Source organism: Balaenoptera physalus (assembly GCF_965194825.1).
Source record: "Balaenoptera physalus genome assembly, chromosome: 3".
Taxonomy (NCBI): Eukaryota; Metazoa; Chordata; class Mammalia; order Artiodactyla; family Balaenopteridae; genus Balaenoptera; species Balaenoptera physalus.
Window position 1 is genome coordinate 61,787,639 of NC_138890.1, and position 21,442 is coordinate 61,809,080.

Consider the following 21,442-nt stretch of genomic DNA (forward strand, 5'->3'; position numbering starts at 1 on the left):
CTTGGGGATGTAATGTATAATATGGTGACCGTAGTTAATTATACTATATTGCATATTTGCAAGTTGCTAAGAGAGTAAATCTTAAAAGTTCTCACCACAAGAAAAAAAATTATTTAACTATATATGGTGATAGATTTTAACTAGACTTATTGTGATCACTTCACAATATATACAAATATCGAATCATGTTGTATAGCTGAAACTAATATGATGTTATACGTCAATTATACCTCAATAAAAAAACAAAAAGTCTATCGGGGTATTAAAAGTACTTAAAAAAAAAAAAAAGACCCCCAGTAGTCTTGTTCCTTTCCTTTCTTACTGATATAGCAAAGTGTTTCAGGCTCAATTTGTTCATTTCTGCCACAGTCCTATAAACAGCTACTTCTTTTATACAGTTATCTATCTGTTTAACATTCCTATATCTTTCTCCCCTAAAAAAAGACCATAAATTTAAGGACTGCACTACCTCTAAAAAGAATGTTCAGCACTTACCCCAGCACTCTGCTAGACAGAAAACTAGTACGCGGTAAGTATTTACAGAATCGAACTAAAAGATTAGCATCTGTCTAGCTATTCTACAAGGATCTCTACTGAGTCAAGACAGGCAGCACTGGAAACATTAAGCACTTACCTCCTCCCCAGGTGGTCCAATGGCATGGCTCAATCTCACTCTGCTAATTATTCTTTCGTGTTATGGGAAGACCTACTCCAGCTAGTGAGTGCTCCCTAGAACAAGGATTCTAAAAAAAGAAAAAAATTTTTTTCTAGAGCTGAAAGAATGAGAAAAAAAGTTCTCTATGTGCATTTTCTTAAAGTTGGAAATCATTATAAGGTAAAGCATTTAATGGTCCATATCTGCTTAATTTAACAAGGCTACAAATTAGTGTAAAGATGTTTGGTTATCTAGAGAGGAAACTGCTGTCATTCCTTAGTTGTAGTCCCGCTTCCCACTGAACGGTTACATTTCACCACTAGGTGTCCACAGGGGAGGAAATGATACCTTACACTGGCCCATTTCAAGTCACTTTCACACACATCTGCACTCCACAATTAAGCAACTGTGCCTTATGTCAATTTACACAAATCTTCAATCCTTTGAGTTTTATATTGTACCATATAGGTCTTCTTCATAGACTTTTACTTACTGTAAGATTTTTTTATTTATTTAAAGATGGAATCTACAGAACTGCAGTCCTTAAATTCACTATGCATAAGTACAGCCAAGAATTGAGGGCAGACTACACATTATTGACCTCTACTTCATGAACCTGTAAGCACTTTAGAGATAGTCTAATCCAGAGATTTTTCAAACTTTTTTATTTTTCTAGGCACAGTAACATTTTTTTTTTCTTTTTGAACAACATACTATATGTAACTCTTTGATGGATGGACGGGGTTAGGGAAAACACACGCAGTTACTAAGATACCTAGGAAAACGTCATCCATTCTACTAATATAGTTAGGGTTATAAATACCCAATATTTTAAACTCCAACTCTGAAAAGTTCTAAATTTCTAACAATCATTAACACACCAGCCATAGAAGCAGCAGATAATATCCCACAGACCTATTTTACTGGTCCCCTCTTTCCACCAGAAGGAAAAAATCCCTAAGAATTGTACTTTGGATCTGTTCTTCCTTTAGTTTCTCAAACTTATTTTCTGCTAGAGAATGATGAAGTGAGTAGTGTCACAGATCCTCAATAGAAAGAGTATAGAAAACAGCAGAAGAGGACAGAACAAATTAGGAAAAACTAAAAAGAGAACTAAAATTCACTGGTGACACATGCTTGCTGTAAATGGTACTAGGAACTTCACACAAATTATTCAATCCAACAATAGTCCCAACAAAACAGATGGGATCCCCATTTTACAGACAAGAAAACTGAGATTCTGCAAGATTTAAGAAGTGACTTGTTCAAGGTAAGGAGGAGAGTGAAGCCTCAACACTAAGACTTCCTAGCTCCAGAATTCTTTTAACAACCCCATTGACTTCCAGAAGAGCCATGGGTTTGCCTTAGCAAACCTTTCCACAACCATCCCTTCCCGCCTTCTCCAACTTGGCTACTCCTAAACTGGCCTCCACATTAGCAACCAATTATTTCATTCTGTACCTAACAGCACTTTGTTCTCAAGCTGCTATAGGTGTTTTCAACATCAAAACAATCCATCCCTCTCCTTTCCCCTGAATCCCCACCTATTTACTAGGAATGTCACCTATACCCCATATTTAAAATTATTACCTAATGTTAGAGCTGGGGGAAAAGTTCTGAGGTCATCAAGAACAAATCCTTCATTTTTCAGAGGACAACCTGTGCCTAGAGAGGTTATATATTCTGCATTTTGAAAAAAATCTTTATCACCGTTATATTACAGGAGGTTCCTCCTGAACACTGAATGGTCATGGCCTCCTCCTTGCCAAAGGAAATAGCATCCCTGTTCTATTCCTCCCAATCTCTTCTACTAGAGATCCATGCCAGCTTTTGTCTCTAACACACTGATTTCCAACTGTAAGTGCAGAGATGGTGAATTTGCAGCAACTAGGCAAGTAAGCTTTTAGGGCTACAGTTAAACTGCCTGGATTTAGAATATTCTAAGAAAGAAATTGCAGGAATATTACTCAGCCATAAAAAAGAACAAAATAATGCCATTTGCAGACACATGGATGGACCTAGAGATTATCATACTTAGTGAAGTAAGTCAGACACAGAAAGACAAATATTATATCACTTATATGTGGAATCTAAAAAAAAATGGTACAAATGAACCTATTTACAAAATAGAAATAGAGTTACAGGTGTAGAAAACAAACTTATGGTTACCAAGGGGGAAAGGGGAAGAAAGGGATAAATTGGGAGACTGGGAATGACATATACACACTACTATATATAAAATAGATAACTAATAAAATAAAATAAGATAAAAATTAAAAAAAAAAACAAGTTGCATATCTTGGTAATCACCGAATTTCAAGGATTCAAAGGTTAACAAACAGCAATTCTATCTGGGATGTCACCATGCTTACTTCAGCATGAATCACAAAGAAAAGCTTGTGAGCTAGTCTAGAAAGCCTGTAAAGCCATCACACATGGACCTGAAGCAACACTATAAACATAAAAATGAGCAGGAAAAGAAAATCAAGGCAACCTAGCATAAAAAGTAGGAATTGGGCCAAAGGGAGTGAAGTAGGGAAAATCAAAGGACATGGTAGACAACCAGTCAGTAAGCAGTGTTTATGACTATTTAAGAAGGCCCATTACTAAGCACAGTGAATGGCACACAGTAGAAGTACAATAAATATTATGAGTTAACATATGCTGAAAATTACAAAATGGAACCTAAAGAAGAGATTCCACTCTGGGAATTCATTTGCTGGGGGAAAGAAGACTTGCCCTCCATGTCCTCACCCTGAGCAACTCCCTTTTACCTTTCTTTGCCTGAGCTTCCCAATGTATGAAATGGGGGTAAAAGCCCCATTTCCAAGGTGTGGACAAAGTTGAGATAACATGCAAAAAGGATTCAAAGCTCACACAAATGCAACCGCCTGAGAGCACCACTGGCATGTCTCATAAGCAATCTCAAATTTAATAAGCACAAGATGAAACTTTCAATAATTCCCCTCAACCTGCTCCTCATTTTGCCCTTCTCAGTAAAGCAAACCATTTCAGTACTCTGGCCGTCGTCATTCTTGCTCTTCCTCCTCATCCAACCCATCATCCAGTCCTATCCATTCTAACCTTCAAATATCATTCACTTCTATCTGCACTGTCATCACCCTAATGTAAGCTACAATTATCTCTCAAATTACTGACCCTGCTCCAGCACACCAGCTTTTGCAGTTCCTCAAATATGCTATGCTCCCTCCTGACAAACTCCTGTTCACCCTTTGGGTCTCATTCTAGAGTTTTCACTCACTCCTCATTCATTGCACTCTCACACCATTTTGAAGTACTTATGTATTTGTGCAATTATTTTCTTACACAATCGTATAAAATCACAAACGGCTATAAATCCAACTAAACTAAGAGCTCCACGAAGGTAGGCACTGTGATTTGTTCGGTTCTCCTCATGAAAACCGAGCCTGGCACACAGTTTAGGCCCAAATATTTGAATGACTCCAGCTAAGGTGGAGACATAAAGTAGCCAACTACAACTCCTAACTCAAAAAGACAGCTGCCCACGTTGCTTCAACACTCTCCCCACCTCCACTCTCAACAGCTCAGACCAAACCATTCATGGCATCAGATACCTCAGGTCTCCAACCTCAGACAGCCCCTGCTTTCTCCACACCCCACCCCATAAAGTTCCAGGTCCAAAGAGAACCCCTCAGCCCCTTCTTTCTCCACACCCCACCCCATAAAGTTCCAGGTCCAAAGAGAACCCCTCAGCCCTGGGGCGGGAAGGAACGTGCCTCTTTTGCCCCTGCGGGTGTCGGGGTGCCGGACTACCCAGGAGAAGTTTCCTAATCCGGACACCCTGGCCGAGCGTCTGAACACTAGTCCGCGCAGCCGTGACGCACTCAGGCCCGAGCGCTTCGTTAGCTATGAAGCAGCAAAGTGCGAGGCGCTTCTTTGAGATTTCTCAGACGCAATTTAAACCGCGCGTCCCGGCTCGAGCGTAAAGGCGTGTCGCAGACCCTCAGATGTCCATTCTATTCAAGAAGGTGGGACAGAAAACACGACGATCCACGCGCCTCGCCCTTTAAGAAACACCCCCGTTTGAGCCAGGCGGGGCTCCGAGTAAATCCTCGCGAGAGCCACCTGCTTCCGCCCGCTTCCTGCTCTCGGCTCTCCGGACCGGAAGGAAGGAGGTACTTCCCCCGCCCCCGGCTTCTACCTCACAGGGCAGCGCGGCCCCAGCTGCGGCCAATCGGCGAGCTCATTCTAGGCCACGGCCCAGAGAGCCAATGGAAAGTCGCGGCGCGCGCAGAGCTTCCTCTCTTCCTCACCGGCCCCCTCCCTTCCGCCTGCCGACTTCCACTCAGCCCCTGGCGGAGGAAGTGATGTCACAGGCCCCATGTGAGCGGATTGCAACACATGCAGCTGCCTGGAAAGAGGGAGCCGGTGTCCTACGTCAGAGCCGCCGCCGCGGAGCCGCCGCCGGGGAGGAGCAGCCGCTGCCGCCCAGGACTGGGCCCTTAGGTAAGCCATGGGGAGGGAAAGGCCAGCGACCACCGCGGCGGGCCGCGCAAGGCGGGAAGAGGAGGGACTCTCGGGGGTGGCGAGGAAGGGGGCCGCTCTGCCCCAGCGGCGGCGCTAACTCTGTGGTCTTGGTGTCTCCGGGCCCCGCCGGGCCGCTCTAGGGAGGAGGAGGCGAGAAGATGGCGGACGACCCCAGTGCTGCCGACAGGAACGTGGAGATATGGAAGATCAAAAAGCTCATTAAGAGCTTGGAGGCGGCCCGCGGGTGAGCGCCGCGTCTGGGCCCCCCCATGCCCTCTTGGTTTCCGGACCCCTCAGGATGGCCGCCCCCGCGCCGCATGGCCGGATGAGGAGAACCGGGCACTAGCCAACTCCCGCCTTCTGGACCTCTGGGTAGTAGCCCCAGTCCTAGGGGCGAGGGTCTGCGCGGTTGGTCCGAGAAGGGGCCCTTTCCCTTGTTAGGGCTAAGGGGTCCCGCTCCCGGGGCCCGGGCCACTCGACTCTCTCGTGGTAGGCCACTGCTACTTTTGTACCCCTCTCAGGCGCTTGAATCCAGAACCTCCCGTTTTGAGCTCCAGGTGCTGCCACCCAACTCGGGTGCTGCTGGGGAAAAGGGCCCGGCCTTGCTTTCCGAACGCCTTCCCTGATTTCCTCTCTTCTCCTTCCTTCACTTTTCTCAGCCAAGCCTCATTAAAATGGCCTCCCCCTCCCGGGCTTCTGAGACCCGAGTGGGTGAAGTTTGGATGGGGCGGGAAGGAGGGGTTGTCAGGGACAACCTTTTTCTGACTTCCTCTGATTTCTCTGGGTCTTACAACTCTCCCAATATGACTTCCTCCAAGTCCTTTAATTACTCCGTAGCTTCTTGGTTTTAGCTGTTACAGGACCCCCCTATAAACTGAAAATGTGTGCGGGGTCGGGGAGTGGGAGAGGCTTTGGTTGACAGGTGTGTATCTGTATATACAGGAGAAATTCCAGTTATGGGGCCGTTCATGTGAACTGTACCAACAGGGTCTCTTTTGGCCTCTCTCTGGAACTCTTGGGGTAGAGGTGCTGATGTATTAGTATTAATGCTTGTTGAAATTCAGAACTGGTTTAAGCGGGCTTTGAGAATTTTTTTGTAAATTTGGGTAAGAAACTATTAGGTGTGTCCGTTTGGGGAAGGGTACACTAGGTTAAAACTGACTTTATATGCTCTTTTTTAATTAAAAAAAAAGTTGTTTTTGGGGGGAAGGTGTGTCAGAGGTATATCTGTTCTCTCACTATATTACTTTATTTTGTTCTTTTCCCAGTCATAGAAACTTTTTACTTACAGGAAGTGGGGGGAAAAAAGTGTTTGGAACATGACATATTTGTACGTCTTCAGCATTCTTAGAATAGCAGAGTGGCTTGTCCTGGGCCATGTTAAAAGTTGTTTTCAGTACAGGAATTGGACATTCTGGTTTCCAGCCCAGGTTTGTCTTTGCTTGGTAGATTTGCAATGATAGGATTCATCAAATTCATAGTTGTTACTGCTTTATGAAATAAAGTATGCTTAGTTCCATTGAGGGCCCAGGGCTAACAGTTTTGCCATTGTGTTGTTTTGTTTATATATATATATATATTTTTTTTTTTTTTTTTTTTTTAATCTTTGGCTGCATCGGGTCTTCGTTGCTGCACACGGGCTTTTCTCTACTTGCGGCAAGCGGGGGCTACTCTTCATCGCAGTGCGCGGGCTTCTCATTGCGGTGGCTTCTCTTGTTGCGGAGCACGGGCTCTAGGCGCGCGGACTTCAGTTGTTGCAGCACGCAGGCTCTGTAGTTGTGACTCGCGGGCTCTAGAGCGCAGGCTCAGTAGCTGTGGCGCACAGGCTTAGTTGCTCCGTGGCATGTGGGATCTTCCTGGACCACGGCTCAAACCCGTGTCCCCTGCAGTGGCAGGCGGATTCTTAACCACTGCGCCACCAGGGAAGTCTCTGCCATTGTGTTTTGTTCCTAGTAATTAGTGACAGTTCTGTTTGGGGTGAAACTTCTGAAAGTTTAGTCCTCTTCAGTTACTGGGGCTTTTGCTCACTTTCTCTGATATGAATTGAAGGTAGCAGCTTATTTTTCATTCCATAGGTTTGTTTTTCTTTGAATTTAATACGACATTCAGACCTAGATAATAATCTTAACCAGAACTTGAACACAGATGATTCTCTGCTACATGGTAGAATGAATAATTATTCCCCAAGTGTGAGAATACTGTACAGGAGGAGCAATATAGGTCATGACCCATTATGATGCACTCCCAGGAATTAGCCGGGTTCTTTTGTTTCACTAGCACCTGCTGTTACGTTACTTGAATCCTTCACTTGAGTATGGCTTTTACAGTTTGCTGTTGTTACTGTTGTTTAAAGCTGGATGTACCCCTTGGGTTTGTTCTCTTATTAGTTTAACTTTTTTTTTAATATTTATTTATTTGGTTACGCTCAGTCTTAGTTGCAGCACGTGGGCTCCTTAGTTGTGGCATGCATGTGGGATCTAGTTCCCTGACCAGGGATTGAACCCTGGCCCCTTGCATTGGGAGCGTGGAGTCTTAACCACTGCACCACCAGGGAAGTCCCTCTTGTTACTTTAACTCGAAAGCAGGTTCACACATTAGAATTTGAATACATTACATATTCTGAGGAAGTCTAAAATATGAATTCAAACTATAATTTGCTTCTTGTCCAAGTGAAGTGACATTGAAGATAACAGTGCTTAATAACAGCATTCCTTTTACTGCTTGATGAAGGAAGCTCATTCTTAAATTTGTTCCTACCCATGTTACCTAGCCACTTGAAACTTTTAAGCTCCTCTTTAAAGCTTTTAAAGACTTTAGTCCTTTGATTAGCAAAGTCCAGTAAAGTTTAAAGCATGCTAAGAGTGAGGTCCTCTTTGCAGAACTTTTTTCGAAGTAGTAGTTTTTATACAAGATTAAGCTGTCCTCTAAACAGTGTGTTTCATAATCATGTCCTGCTTTGCCTACTTTGCTTTTATTCAGGATTTGGTTACATCTTGATCCCATGAAAATGTAAAATCTTGGCCATCTCTGGGTATCAGTAAGGGAGTCACAAGTTTCTTCTGTTTGACTCAAACGGTTCTTGGTATATACCAATTTCTTTTTGAGAACAGCAAGATTGTATTATCATGGTTGAGTTGTGTTAGTCAGACTTATTAGATTATCATAGTGTACAGTGAGAAATGTTTTTCCTTCTTTACCTAATGGTAAAATACTAGCAGGAGAAGCGTGATGGCCTTTAAGCACAAACTGGATGGCACAATGAATCTATCTGTGCTGGTGTTTAAGGGGCAAGTTGTGGGTTTCAGGAGAAAACAGGTTGTGTTCAAGCTTGGTTATTAGCACTTACTGGCAGATTAGTAGAATGGCTTTGGAAATGAAGATTTCTTCTCCACTCCCCCCCGCCCCGCCCTGACACACACACCCCCCCACCCCCCAGCAATTCTGGGCATGAGAATCACAGATTGGTTTGTTTTTAACCTTGGCTCTTAAGGTATGCTGGGATAAGAGTAATTTTGAAATTGAGATAGTCAATATATGATTATCTTGATATATGACCCCAATGTAATGTAGCTTTTTTAAAGGGGAACCACCTGTAAAATGGTCTCACTGATTAAGTACATCTGAACAGAGTGAAGTTTCTAAGCACAATAATTTATTGCTCACTTAGCATGTTATAGACACTGTGTTAAGCAATACATTATTTTATTTAACCCTCACAAGAAGTGTTGCCACCATTTGGTGGGAAAGGCAAACTAAGGCTGCAAGGTTAAATATCTTACTTTCTGGAATGTAGCAATGCCCAGGATTTGAACCAATGTGCTATACTGCCCAATGGATATATTTTATGTTTAAAAAAAAAAAAATGCAAGACAACACTTACTCAAATTGTAATCTGAGCTATAACAGACTATTTTATGCTATGGAAGACCACTTACAGGAGCCAAAATGACTAAAATGGGGAACTTGCTAGGAGTCTTTTTGTAGTCTTTTTGTCATACTTAATTTTCTGAGTTAAAAAGAGTGTTACACATATAACTTGAATTTAAGTTGGGTAGAACATACATATTTAGCTTCGTATAAGCCTGGTAGAATGTTGGTTTCTGTGTATGCTAGTAAAATAACGAGCTAATTCTTTTCCTATATATAAGTCCCACTTAAAGTTAATGATAGCTCTTCCCGGTTTACGATTGCTCTTGGCGTATTCTCTGTAGTTGGCTTAATAAGGATAAATGTGTACATAAGTCAACTGGAACTAGGACCATGTGGATGGAAACCATGGTTGTGGGTATTTTGAATAAGGAACTAAACCAGGTGAAGATATGTAGGAGAAAGGTAGATGGGAAATTTAGGTTGTTTTTTCCTAATGTTTTCTGAGGTAGCCGCAGAAATTGTGTTGGAAGCTTTATAGTTTTCAGGTAATAAAATCATAACCAGAGCCTGTTATTACCAAGGACAGTGGTGAATGTAACCAGGGAACAGACAAGGTTAACTTGGGCTAAATTGTGTCTGTGGGTATTAGAATATTTTTTCACTTACCTTCGGCAGGGAGTCTTATATACTTCATATATAATGAGGGCCCAGTCAGATAACCCATGTTTGAAGATCAGTGCAGTTTCTAAGCTTCATTTGAGTCTTCTGTGGTCTTTGGGCATTTTTAAAGCTTTTGTTAAAAACAACTTGTAGATATCTTGACTTTGAAGGAAATAAATTACCTGGCTTTACACGACTGTCTTTCCTGCCCCCAAATATAACTGGTGGGGGGACTCTTTTTCCTCTACTCTGAGTAGTTCTGATACTAGATGTGTGGTTTTTTTCCCCCACACCAAGCAGTTCTCCAATTCTCACTGGACACCAACTGAGCATTCCTACAGTTGAATTTGATTCTGACACTACCCAGAGTTAGTGTCGGATTCCACTAGGTAACGGGCTCAGTCCCACAAGACTGCCCACACTTGTGATGCCAAAGCAAGTCATACCCTACCCTACTTCTCCGACAGGCTATAATTTGGGGGTTCCTATGACTCCCTCCTTGGGTCCAGTAATTTATTAGAATGGCCCAAAGATCTCAGGGAAACTATTTATGTTAACCGGTTTATTACACAGGATATATAAAGGGTATAGACGAACCGCCAGATGAAGTGGTACATGGGGCAAGGTCTGGAAGGGTCCGAGTGCAGAAGCTTCTGTCCTTGTGAAACTGGGGTATGCCACCTTGGGTTTACCAACCCAGAAGTTCATTAAATCTTGTTCAAGAGGTTTTTTTATAGAGCTTACTCTGCAGCTTCCCCTTCCCATAGGTCTGTGGATAGAGCAGAAAGTTCAGCCCTCAAAAAACTTGGTCTTTCTGGTGGCCAGCTCCATCCTAAGTCTGCCTAGGGGCCCCAACCTAAGTCACTTCATTGGCACTCCGTATGAATAACATAAACTCCCATCTCAGGAAATTCTAAGGGATTTAAGAGCTTTGCTAAAAGCCGGGGACAAAGACCAAAATCTCCACAAAATTCCTCACATTATATTGAATTAGAAGTTAGTAATTTTATGAGATCGTTGAATAGGTTTTTTAAATCTTAAAGACAAATAATACAGACAGATTGTTTATATGATTCGAATAAATTAAAGTATCTAAAATGTGTTTGGGTACCTTTCCCAAGTGAAAATTGTTGATTAGTAGAACACTCACCTAAATGACACTTGGAACGTTCTCAAAGCGATGAATTTCAGGTACTTTTATTTTTACTTTTGTTCTCCATATCCTTAAAGAGCTGGCTGTAACTAGAGTGATACTTTGTAGTTTTTCATACTGATACCAGAATATTCAGGCTCTTAAAAGGCTTTTTTCATCCTGTGTTCTGGCTTCCCCTGCCCCTCCTGTCTCTGATTGTTAACAGATAGGTAAAAGACCCCACTAGAGAAAAGTCAAGAATTAGAATATTTTTAATTTCCTGAGAAGAGATGAGTGTAGAACAAATAACTACAGAGGTCTTGGTGGCTTCTCACTAAGGGGTCAAAATACAGATGCCACCAACAGGTCTGAGCCATGAGAAGAGAGCAAGGAAGAGGAGGAGATAAGAGTAGGGTGTGGTGGTGTTCCTCAGTCTATTCCAAGTGTCATAGGCCTGCTTAACTCAGATCTAGTCCTAACAGCCGCTGTATTCTGGCATGGTGTTCTGTGCACTGTGAACCTAATGAACAATTACTTTCTTTGAATTTCAACTCTTGACAGACTTCTCATTGTAATGGCAGATACACTTATCCTTCCAGGAAAGGAAGGCTTGCTCTGGACACATTCCTAGGTAAGCAGGAGTACCTAATTAGAATACCGTTTAAGGCAGAATGCAATGTAGGTCTCCAGGGCCCCCCCCCTTCTCCCCCCTCCCCCCAACCACACACACACCAGTTGGACCCCTTTAGCAGAGGGCCCTTTTTCTTTGAGCTTGGGGTTGAGGGTGTGCTCAGTGTGGCAAACCTTTCAGAACATGTTTGGTTGTGAGAAAACTTAAAATGTGGGTTTTGTAGCAGTGCTAAATGGTTTTAGATCCTATTTAAAGAGTCAGAAGGAGAAATTTGCCTCTTTTCCCTAGACCTACTGCTGGAACTGTCCCTCTGAGAACTTGGGCAGCAGAAATTTTTTCTGAGTCCAGCCTGTTCTCCAGGGATCTCAGAATAGAACCTTCTTCTAGAATACATTCGATAGGTGTCTCTTAATTCTTCAGCAGCCCGCTCTTTTAGTGAGGGGAAGAAAGGATTTAGAGGGGATTCAAGGTTCCTCTTTCCAGCAAGTTGGAAATTATGAGATTTCTCTTTGGGGCAGCTGTCCTCAGAGAGCATGATGAAGTTCCCTCTGATAACAGCTTTCTCTTATGCCACTGGACATACTTCGAACCCTAGCTTACTGCCTATCAGGAATGAAAATTTCCTCTTTTTTTTTTCTTTTTCTGAACAGGTGTCTTTTTCTTTGAATCTAAGTGAATCGAGATAAACAATGATTATTCTTTTTCTCACTTCTAAACATAACTGAGTTTGACTAAAAGCCATAATTTCATTATTATTCTTTTGGCTACAAAGATAAAAACACTTGATTCTTTTACATTGATAGATTGATCAAGCTTTCTGTGCTTTAATCCAGCCATCTCTCTTTTATCTCCTTAATTTGTATGTAATAGGTGTCTTATAAGTATTTATGTGTTCGCTTTGTCCTTTTTTTTAACCTCCAAGTTGTTTTATGTCTTTTTTAACACCAATTTTTAGACATGTAGCTTTCATCCAGTGTATACTTTGTCTTTACTCATCACCATCTTTTCTACCCAGTTCAGAGGACTTGACATTTTCAGGTGCCTGACAACAACTTCTTGTCATGCAGATAACTTGGGGGGTACTGGTCCTGTACTCTTCTGTTTTCACATTTTTGTTTTATCCTTTAAGGTCTCCTTTAGAAGAATGATCCTAGTCAAAACAAAAGATTGTCTTTTTCTTGCCATGTCTGTGGCCTTGTAAATTAGATTTTCCCCCGAACTCACATCTAAGTATATGAAAAACAAAGCCCACAAATGTATTTTTTACTATTAACCAGTCAGCTTACAAGCTTCATCAAACATCCGCTGTAGGTTGGACATTTATACATTTAGGGGAGCAGTGTGTAATACCGTGAGAATGGTCTGACACACAACCTTGGAGTGATAATATGAACCATTTCTGGCCCCAGAATAACATGGTACATGTTGAAGGAGATGTAGTGTAAGCAAATGATTTGGGTCTTGAATGAGGCATTGGGCATTGTCAAAAACGGACAGATTGTTTAACTACTTGAGCAGATTTCCTAGGCAAGGCAAGTGTTTCAAAGAATGTTACTGTGGGCATTGGTATTATTTGGCTGATACGGTATCTTTGATACACTGATGTAGTGGAGCTGTAACTGATCTGAGACTTTGAAATGGTCACTGAAATTCATTCTTGATTAAAAGCCAGTTAGCCTAAAATTAGATTCAAAAGCTTTGTGTTGGTCGATGGTTGGTGAGCTGTCGGGGTATTGAAATAGTGCAGAGTATTTGCATATATGTGCCTTGTTGGTAAAGTTGGCTTGACAGAGTTTGACAGTCCCAACACCAGTTTGCCTTTCAGCCTAAATAAACTTTAGTTTGCAGGTAGTGAAAATGTACTGATCCCCAAACATTAATTCCTTAATACCTCTGGATATTTTTAGCTTTTTACTGAAGAAGAAAAGAAGTTTTCTTCCTATTTGGCTATCCCATTCTCTGGCATCTTCTGGCCTTTATGACTCTACTTAAGCAAGAAGGCTCCTCGGGAAAGACAGGGTTAATCAAATAATGAAACTAGTTTTCTGAAGATGGGTTGAATAGCATACATTTTGGCTCCTCACAACAGCTCTGTGAGAAAAGCTATTACTGCTATTTCATGGATGAAGAAATTTGAAGTACAGAGAGATTAAGTAGCTTGCCTAGTATCACAGTCTAGTACGGGGCAGTGCTAGTAGATTCTGTTCCCACTTTCCTGATTCCAGAGCCTCTGATCCTAACTATTGTACCACACTGCCTTGCTCTTTGATTAGTATTTCTTTTGCTGAATAGAAACATCTATTCTCTTCTGAAAGGAGGATTCTTGTCCAAGGAGATCTGCAATTTACTAGAGGGAGCAGATCTGTGGAGACTGAGGAGTAAAGATAAAAGGGAAGAGGCACGCTGTTTGCAAATCTACCCTAGGAAGAATTTGGGTACTGAACATGTTTGTTTTTGTTTTTGTTTTTGTTTTTAACATGTTTGTTTTTAATGAGGATCATTGGTGAGGGAAAAAACTTAAGTTTTAAATCCTTCCCCAGAAGCTCATTTGTGTACTAGAAGATTAACAGGAAGGCTGTGGCTTTTCTTTTATTTGAAAAGTACTTGCATAGTGGCCAAGAAAGATAAGAAGTGGACTTTCTCATTTATACAGTCCTGTGTAGAACACTGGTTGTTAGTAAGTCCCTAATGTTGGTTGTGATTGATATCTCCTGGCTTTGCACTGATGTGAGAATGCGAGAGAAATTTTCCAGCTTCTGCTGCTCCCTGGTGGAATATTCCACTAGGTCGATCTGTTTGTTTTTAGTTTTCTTTTTATGACAAAGTAAATTCCTGTAATTGTAGAAAAAATACTCTACTAGATATATACATTTTTGTTTTGGAGGACAGCAATCCTAGTGCTTTGAGGATAAAATGAACCTTCTGTAAACTTTACTTTCTGTAAAATATTGGGACATCTTGAGTTATTGTATCCTCTAGGATAGAGACTGCTTTAATGTCTCAGCATGTTCAGATATTGGTACTTGTCCCATCTGGTAATGGCATCTAACCCTGAGGTCAGTTGCACAAAACCAATTTCTAGTAACTTTGTCTAGCCTCTTTGAACAGTAACAGAATCCTCCCTTAGTTTGGTATTCTACAAGCTCTTTATAAAAAGCAGCCCCATCCACCTCCTACCTGCATCATAGGTAATATGGGGGACAGGCATCAAGGTGAGGATGAACCAATTAAAGGTGGCAAAAGAAGGCATTCTGAAAGTGTTAGTTTTGTTGTGGTAAAAGACTGATGGGATGGTGTGAGCATTTTAGTGAAGCTAAAGCAGGGACAACTAGTCATTTCTAGGCACATGTTAGTTCCTCTCCAAAGATTGTCAAACTTTTAATTGGTATTTTATTTAGTAGCTTAAAATAAATCTCTGGTGTCCACTTAGAAGAGACTATGTAGAGAAGACCCTATTTTTTATGTTAGCAATTAACCATTTATTCATTCTCAAATGTTTGAGCATCCACTATGTCCTGAAATGAGTTCTGCTTTCAATAAGTAAGTGTTGTTTCACTGTTGCTTGGTGGAAGAGAAAACAGGTCAGATCTTTGAAGTGACTGATAACCAGATAGAAGTGACTGTCTCTGAATTATATCAGAATATTTAACCCATGCCACATCTGTAAGATGAAGCCACTTAAGCTATTTAAAGTTTTAGAGGGAAATGAATTTCTGTATTTCTCCCTTGTGATAAATTACAAAACAGCTTCTAGTGTTCTGACCATATTGTTTTGAACTGTGTTTTGGTTTGGTTCTTTTGTTCTGTTGGAAGATTTGGCAGGTTCTGTAACCCAATAAAGGTGATTACCACCTACCACAAAGTCAACTATTATCTCCCTCTTTGGACTTACTCAGATTCAAAGAAGACTACAGCACCACCTAACAGTGTTGCTCCCCACCTCACCCCGCCCCGCCCCGCCCAGCTGTGCTGTGCCTTTAATTCTGGCTTTTACTATTAAGGGCAGGGGGGGTAGGGCACAAGAAGCTATCAAGTTCCATCTAGTTACCATTTAGCAATCTGTCTGCTTCCATGCTAGGCACTTGACATATATTCTCTTACAGAATCCTCATGACCTTGTGAAGTAAGGAGAAACTGAGTCCCAAATGGGTTTATGTGTAATTTGCCCTAGGTTGTGCCGATAGGACAGGACAAGAACCCAAATCTGTCTGATTCGGAAACCTTTGCTCATAACCACCCTCCTATTACGTTCCCATATTAAACTCATATAAAACCATGGTGAATAAAATGACAAAAGGAGTAGTAATTGGAGAGGAACTGATTGATTTTCAGCTGGTGACGCATATAATGTAGCTAGCTTAGTGAATCTCAGAAATGCTGTGTCTGAGATTTAAGTTGAGGTTTGTGAGCTTGAAAGGCGATAGGGGAAACCTTGGCCATCCATATCCTAGGCATATCCCAGACAAACATTGAGATGAAAGCTTCTTGGGGGGCATATACTCTTAAGTCCCAACTAGAGAGTATAGTAGGCAGTCTCTAAAATGCTCCTGGCCCTAACCTGAAAGTAGTTCTGTTATGTAGGGGTGATAAGATGGATGGCAGGGATTTGATGAGAGGGTTCTGGCTGGAAAAAGTTGGGCACATCTGAGCCATCACAATTCACTGGAGTTGTGTTACTGCTAGGGTAAATGACAGCAGCTTACTTGCAGCAATTGGGCTCTGAGTTTCTCTTTAGGTAGGGGTGAGGTCATGGAATCTCCACTTCAGCTGGCTAAGAGGTCCTGCTTAAAGGCATAGAAAGCAACCCAGACACGGTGATTCTTAACCCTAGTTATGCATTAAAATCTGTTTCTGATTCTGTTTAAATCAATCCATTTGAGAACTGAGACTCTCTTAACCCATAATCACTATCACCCTCACTCTCCCTGTTCAAGAGCTGTTGAGTCAGAATATAGAGGAAGGGGAGATCTTTTTGTACCTGAGCATTTTTGTTCTGTTTTTTTAGAAAGCTCTCCAAGGGTTCTGGGACTCTCATGCAAATTGGCCAGTGGACAAGCTTGTGGGTACCACATTTTCTTCCTACCTACCTTTTTAAAGTGTTCTTGAGCATTGTTAATGATGAGCACTGGTGAGATCTTTACAGGTCAAAGAGTACCTAGATTTTTCTTTTTGTTTGTCACTCTTATGACCATCTGCATCAGCAGGCTTCTTGAATCCTAAGGCTGGAACCCTGAGAGCCGCAAAGTTACATAAACATATACCCCACAGCCCAGGCTTTGCTCTGCTTACCTTGTGTTTTCTTCTTTAGAGACCTTTCAGTCCTGACAATCTGAACCTTATGTTTCCCTGTCCATAGTGTTTAGGGGCCATGAAACCTTGGATTAGGTAAGTGACTGGTGGTACTACTCTAGGGAGAGAAACTTTCCTTTCAACGGTCACCTTTGAGAATAAGGGAACAGAAGGCTGTCAGCTATTTCTTTAAATTCCCTTCCTTCCTGAGTTTTGTCTAGTGTTATTTACTGTCCGTATTTAGTCTACTTAACAGCTACTTCCTTCTGTCTCCCAGCTGTTTTATTTCTCAGAAGTTAGTCCTCTGGGTGGAAGCACTGCTGAATTCTCCTTTGAAAAGGGAAAGTGCCCCTAAAATGAGAAACAAGAAGGGATCTGAGAACAGAGGCCCCTAGAGGCCTTACATGGCACATTGTATGTTGTGTCTTATTTTGCTCAGTTTTTACAACCTGCATGTGAATCATTGCTGTATACCTCATAATTCACTGGCTCTTGAATGAGAGCCTTTTGACTTTGGGAAAGGGACATGGTGACAAAGCAGAGGAGTGGATGAAAACTATTAAAATTAAAGGCGTAGTTTGCATACACTGCCAGCAGCTCCTTAGTGAGAGCTTTATTTCTCATTCTCCCCTTAGGACTGTTTGCTCTACTTTTAAATGAAATACTCAGCTTCCTTGGTTTTATTTTGGTGTTTACACAAACTGGTCTAGCAACTTTGACTGTTTATTTTGTTTGGAAGCTTTCCTGGAAAAACTTTTTTTTTTTTTATTTTTTAAAACCAGAAGCCTCCTTTTTTTTTAAATTAAAAACAATTTTTTTAATTTATTTATTTTTGGCCACGCGGTGCCCCGTGCGGGATCTTAGTTCCCTGACCAGGGATCGAACCCATGCCCCCTGCAGTGGAAATGCAGAGTCCTAGCCACTGGACTGCCAGGGAATTCCTAGAAAAACTTTAATTTGCTGTATCAAACCCAACATACAAAACATCAGAGATTATAATGTGGCCTTTAAATTTCTAAAGTAAAAGCCATCCATTTAAATAATCCTTGTTTCCTCATCCCCAGTCAGGTGTCAGATGAATTCAAAAACTTAAGGTTTCCCCCTTAAGACTGGGTAGGGAGAGGCACAAGGGGAAACTAGTGAAAGGTAATTTTTTAAAATATTAGTCAAAATTCAAAATGAGTAAGAAGCCAAGACTAACTTTCAAGTAGTGTTTCATATTTAGCAACTTGATAGAAATCTACCAAACAAAATTTTTTGGCAAGCTATACTTCCAAACCATTTTTTTTTAAGTGGAATCCTATAACAAGATTATGTTCTTAGGTATCTCTACCACTTTGTCCTCTCTAGGATGTTAAATGGATGTGAGTGCAAGGTTGCCCAACTCTGTTGCTATACAGTGAAGTTGCTTAATGGATGCTTATCTTCTTAACCTATCTGCAGTGGAAAGTAAATAGCTGCTTATCTTAAGGTCATTGCTTTGTCCTCCACCTGATTATCTTGCTTTAGGGATTTCCTTTAGGCATTTTGGGTTCACTCAGTTAATTTATCCCAACATCCTTTTTAGCCTCAAACTTTACATCCTTTGGGGTTTGGTGCGCATTAGCTTCCTGAGCTCTGAGCCCTCACCCCTGCTATCCTTGGAGCCCCTTCTCATTACGTTTCCTACTTACTGCCTCTTTGCTAGTTCCATCTCCTAGGAAACTACTCTGTAAATCAGAGCACATGAGCTTTTTAAAACTGAGCCCTTCTTTTGAGAAGTAACTAACTCCCTTGGTCCCTAAAGATTTCAAAAGCCCCGGGGTAAACAAATATGCTCTTTTGAGAATTGTTCATCTGAAAACAAATACAAGCCAGTGAAGCCCATATTGCAACTTAACCTGTCTTCTTTTTTCCCTATCTTGTGTATTTTCATATTATACAGGTGGCACCTACAATCTAGAACAAGTTTGAAGTTAAATTTACTTGCCCAATTTTTCCAGCCCCTCCTAGGTAAAGCAAACTCCTTTTCTCCTCTTTGGCCTATAAGATTTGGCAGAACTCCAGAAGGAATTATCAAAAAGTTTTTTGGAAATTCCTCTTCAGGAACTTAGCAAGATAAATATTGGAAGTAAAGCAGTTTGTTACATTTGATAGCTGAAAATAGGACCCAGAGCATATGCCTCACTGACTGTAAAGATCATTTTTCTTTTTTTGTAATAGAAGATACCAGTTTGTTTCATTTGAGAATTCTTTTTCTATCTAATTCAGAAACTGGAACATGGCCACAGGTAGAATTGTATGAGAGCGATATATCTGACTTAGTGTAAATGTGTGTGTGCATGAGCAAGGGATTGTTCCGAATCACTCTGGTTTGTCAGTACTGTATTTGAAATTTTAGGTGATTTAAATAATGGAACTAGATATACATTTATATAGATGAAGAAATAATTATAGATCAGGTGTGGTGTGTGGATATGCTTTATCTTATATGAAGTGTATCTTGGAAGCAGCTTTTTTTAATGATCATTTTGCTTGTGTTTGTGGTAACAACTAAAACTGCTTATCATAAATTTGTTTGATTCTCTGGCTTGGCTAGAATATTTGCTCCCCTATCCAAGGGGTGGCAGCAGAGCACACACCATACTTTACCATGTACTGTCATTAATCGACTTGTAGTTTGTTGGGGGAAGTATCACAAAGGTTGTGAACCAGCCTTCTAGATTTGGAGTAGATACCCCAACAGAAACAGTGGTGCTTTTGGAGACAGACATTAGCTGACAGTCTGAGAGCAACTATTTTGATAGTGGAAGAGCTTGATAGCCAGGTTGTCTCCTTCTAAAGAAAACTTGTCTGACTAAGGGACTTGTGGAATTTACCACTAGGAGAAAACTTTCAAAGGGCAGGGTCTTGTGTAAGTGAGGTCCCTTTCCAATGCTGGTACCAAGGTGCACATTTGTGAAGTTAATTTTACTCTAGAAAGATAGTTTCCAGACACTTCCAGATTTTAAACACCTATAGTTACAAAGCTAATATGAGGGGTTTTCTCTACTTTTTGATGTTGTTCCCCTCACTGTCTCTTCCCTTCTTTCTTATGCCACTTGGCACATAAGCCCATTTGACTTGACACTGTCCCCATCTTTCTAATTTCTTTTTCTTGCCAACGTCCACCAGACACTACTGGATATGTGAGATTACATACTCTTGGTGATTGGGGGAAAGTTTAGGTGTTTCTGGCAGTCTTCCCAATTTATCTAAAGAAAGCCCCCACCCATTTCATTATGACACTAATACTTGTAATGATTAAACTTGTCATAGCCTTTAGGGGCATGATCTATAAGAATCTCAGGAAGTAACTTTCCTACAGACTCATTAAGTATCATGTAGAAACAGTCTGTAAAATGATAATCACATTTCTTAACATGCTTTGACTCATCAGATCAGCTTTTGCCTTCAAAATATAAATTGACTCAATTTATTTATTTACTTTATTTTTATTGAAGTATAGTTGATTTACAGTGTTAATTTCTGCTTTACAGCAAAGTGATCAGTTATACATATATACATTCTTTTTTTATACTCTTTTCATTATGGTTTATCATAGGATTTCTTTTAATTGATTTATTTTTTATTTTTGGCTGCATTGGGTCTTCGTTGCTGCGCGTGGGCTTTCTGTAGTTGTGGCGAGCGGGCGCTCCTCTTCTTTGCGGTGTGCCGGCTTCTCATCGCGGTGGCTTCTCGTTGTGGAGCACGGGCTCTAGGCGCGTGGGCTCAGTAGTTGTGGCACACGGGCTTAGTTGCTCCGTGGCATGAGGGATCTTCCCAGACAAGGGCTCAACCCGTGTCCCCTGCATTGGCAGGTGGATTTTTAACCACTGTGCCACCAGGGAAGCCTGATAATGTAGTTTTATGTTTGCTTCAAGGAGAACTAGGAATATTGAAATAAGGTATTTCTTAACTGGTGGTGCTAGTAAGTATCTCGAGAATGTCTAGGTACAAAAGATATGTTGCTGGCATCAGTATTAAGGTAAGAGTGAGGCTGGTGGCTGCTCATAAGGGACCTCGCATGTGACAAGGCCTTGGGGGTGTCCTCCATAGGTCAGGGTTTAGTCCTGGTTTTTAGTTGTAGAAACTTGAATTTGCTTGAGTACCCAGAGTTGATCAGACTTTCAGTGCATTGCTCTTTTTAATCAAACTCAAAAGTGATTAATATGTAAAATATATTTAGAGATACATTTATTTAGAGAGAGGTGTGTGTGTGTGGGTGTGACATTGTGTGAATCCAAGGCTCTCGTTTCCCATTGTAAGGATACTTAGGGTGCTAAATTAGTGATTATAAATTTTCGTGGTGAGCCTGGAATTTTATTTATTTATTTTTAATATTTATTTTATTTATTTGTTTTTAATGTTTATTTTATTTATTTATTTTTTTGGCTGCGTCGGGTCTTAGTTGCGGCATGCGGGATCTTTGCGGTGTGGGCTCTTCCTTGTGGCACGTCGGGCTTCTCTCTAGTTGTGGCGCGTGGGCTCTGTAGTTTTGCGGCACACCAGCTCTCTCGTTGAGGCGCCCGAGCTCAGTAGCTGTGGTGCGCAGCTTAGTTGCCCCGCGGCATGTGGGTCTTAGTTCCAGGGATCAGGGATCGAACCCACGTCCCCTGCATTGGAAGGCGGATTCTTTACCACTGGACCACCAGGAATTTTAAAGGGGGGGACCAGG

At 41.3% G+C, this 21,442-nt stretch overlaps 1 protein-coding gene and 1 long non-coding RNA gene across 3 annotated transcripts in view; one reads left to right on the top strand and one right to left on the bottom strand.

Moving 5' to 3' along the window:
* Nucleotides 1–4,908, bottom strand: part of LOC309657368 — a 73,766-nt gene extending 68,858 nt beyond the window's left edge. For both annotated transcript variants that reach the window (XR_014261772.1, XR_014261773.1), the window contains exons 1-2: nucleotides 4,414–4,908; nucleotides 635–743 (exon numbers count right to left, since the gene is read on the bottom strand). This is a non-coding gene — a long non-coding RNA (uncharacterized lncRNA). The remainder of the gene's footprint in view (nucleotides 1–634; nucleotides 744–4,413) is intronic.
* A 91-nt stretch (nucleotides 4,909–4,999) lies between these two features.
* ETF1 (eukaryotic translation termination factor 1) overlaps nucleotides 5,000–21,442 on the top strand; it is a 28,197-nt gene continuing 11,754 nt past the window's right edge. Inside the window, exons 1-2 of the mRNA XM_082454647.1 lie at nucleotides 5,000–5,143; nucleotides 5,305–5,408. Of these exons, the coding sequence (XP_082310773.1) occupies nucleotides 5,323–5,408 (86 nt within the window). The 5' untranslated portion in view covers nucleotides 5,000–5,143; nucleotides 5,305–5,322. The remainder of the gene's footprint in view (nucleotides 5,144–5,304; nucleotides 5,409–21,442) is intronic.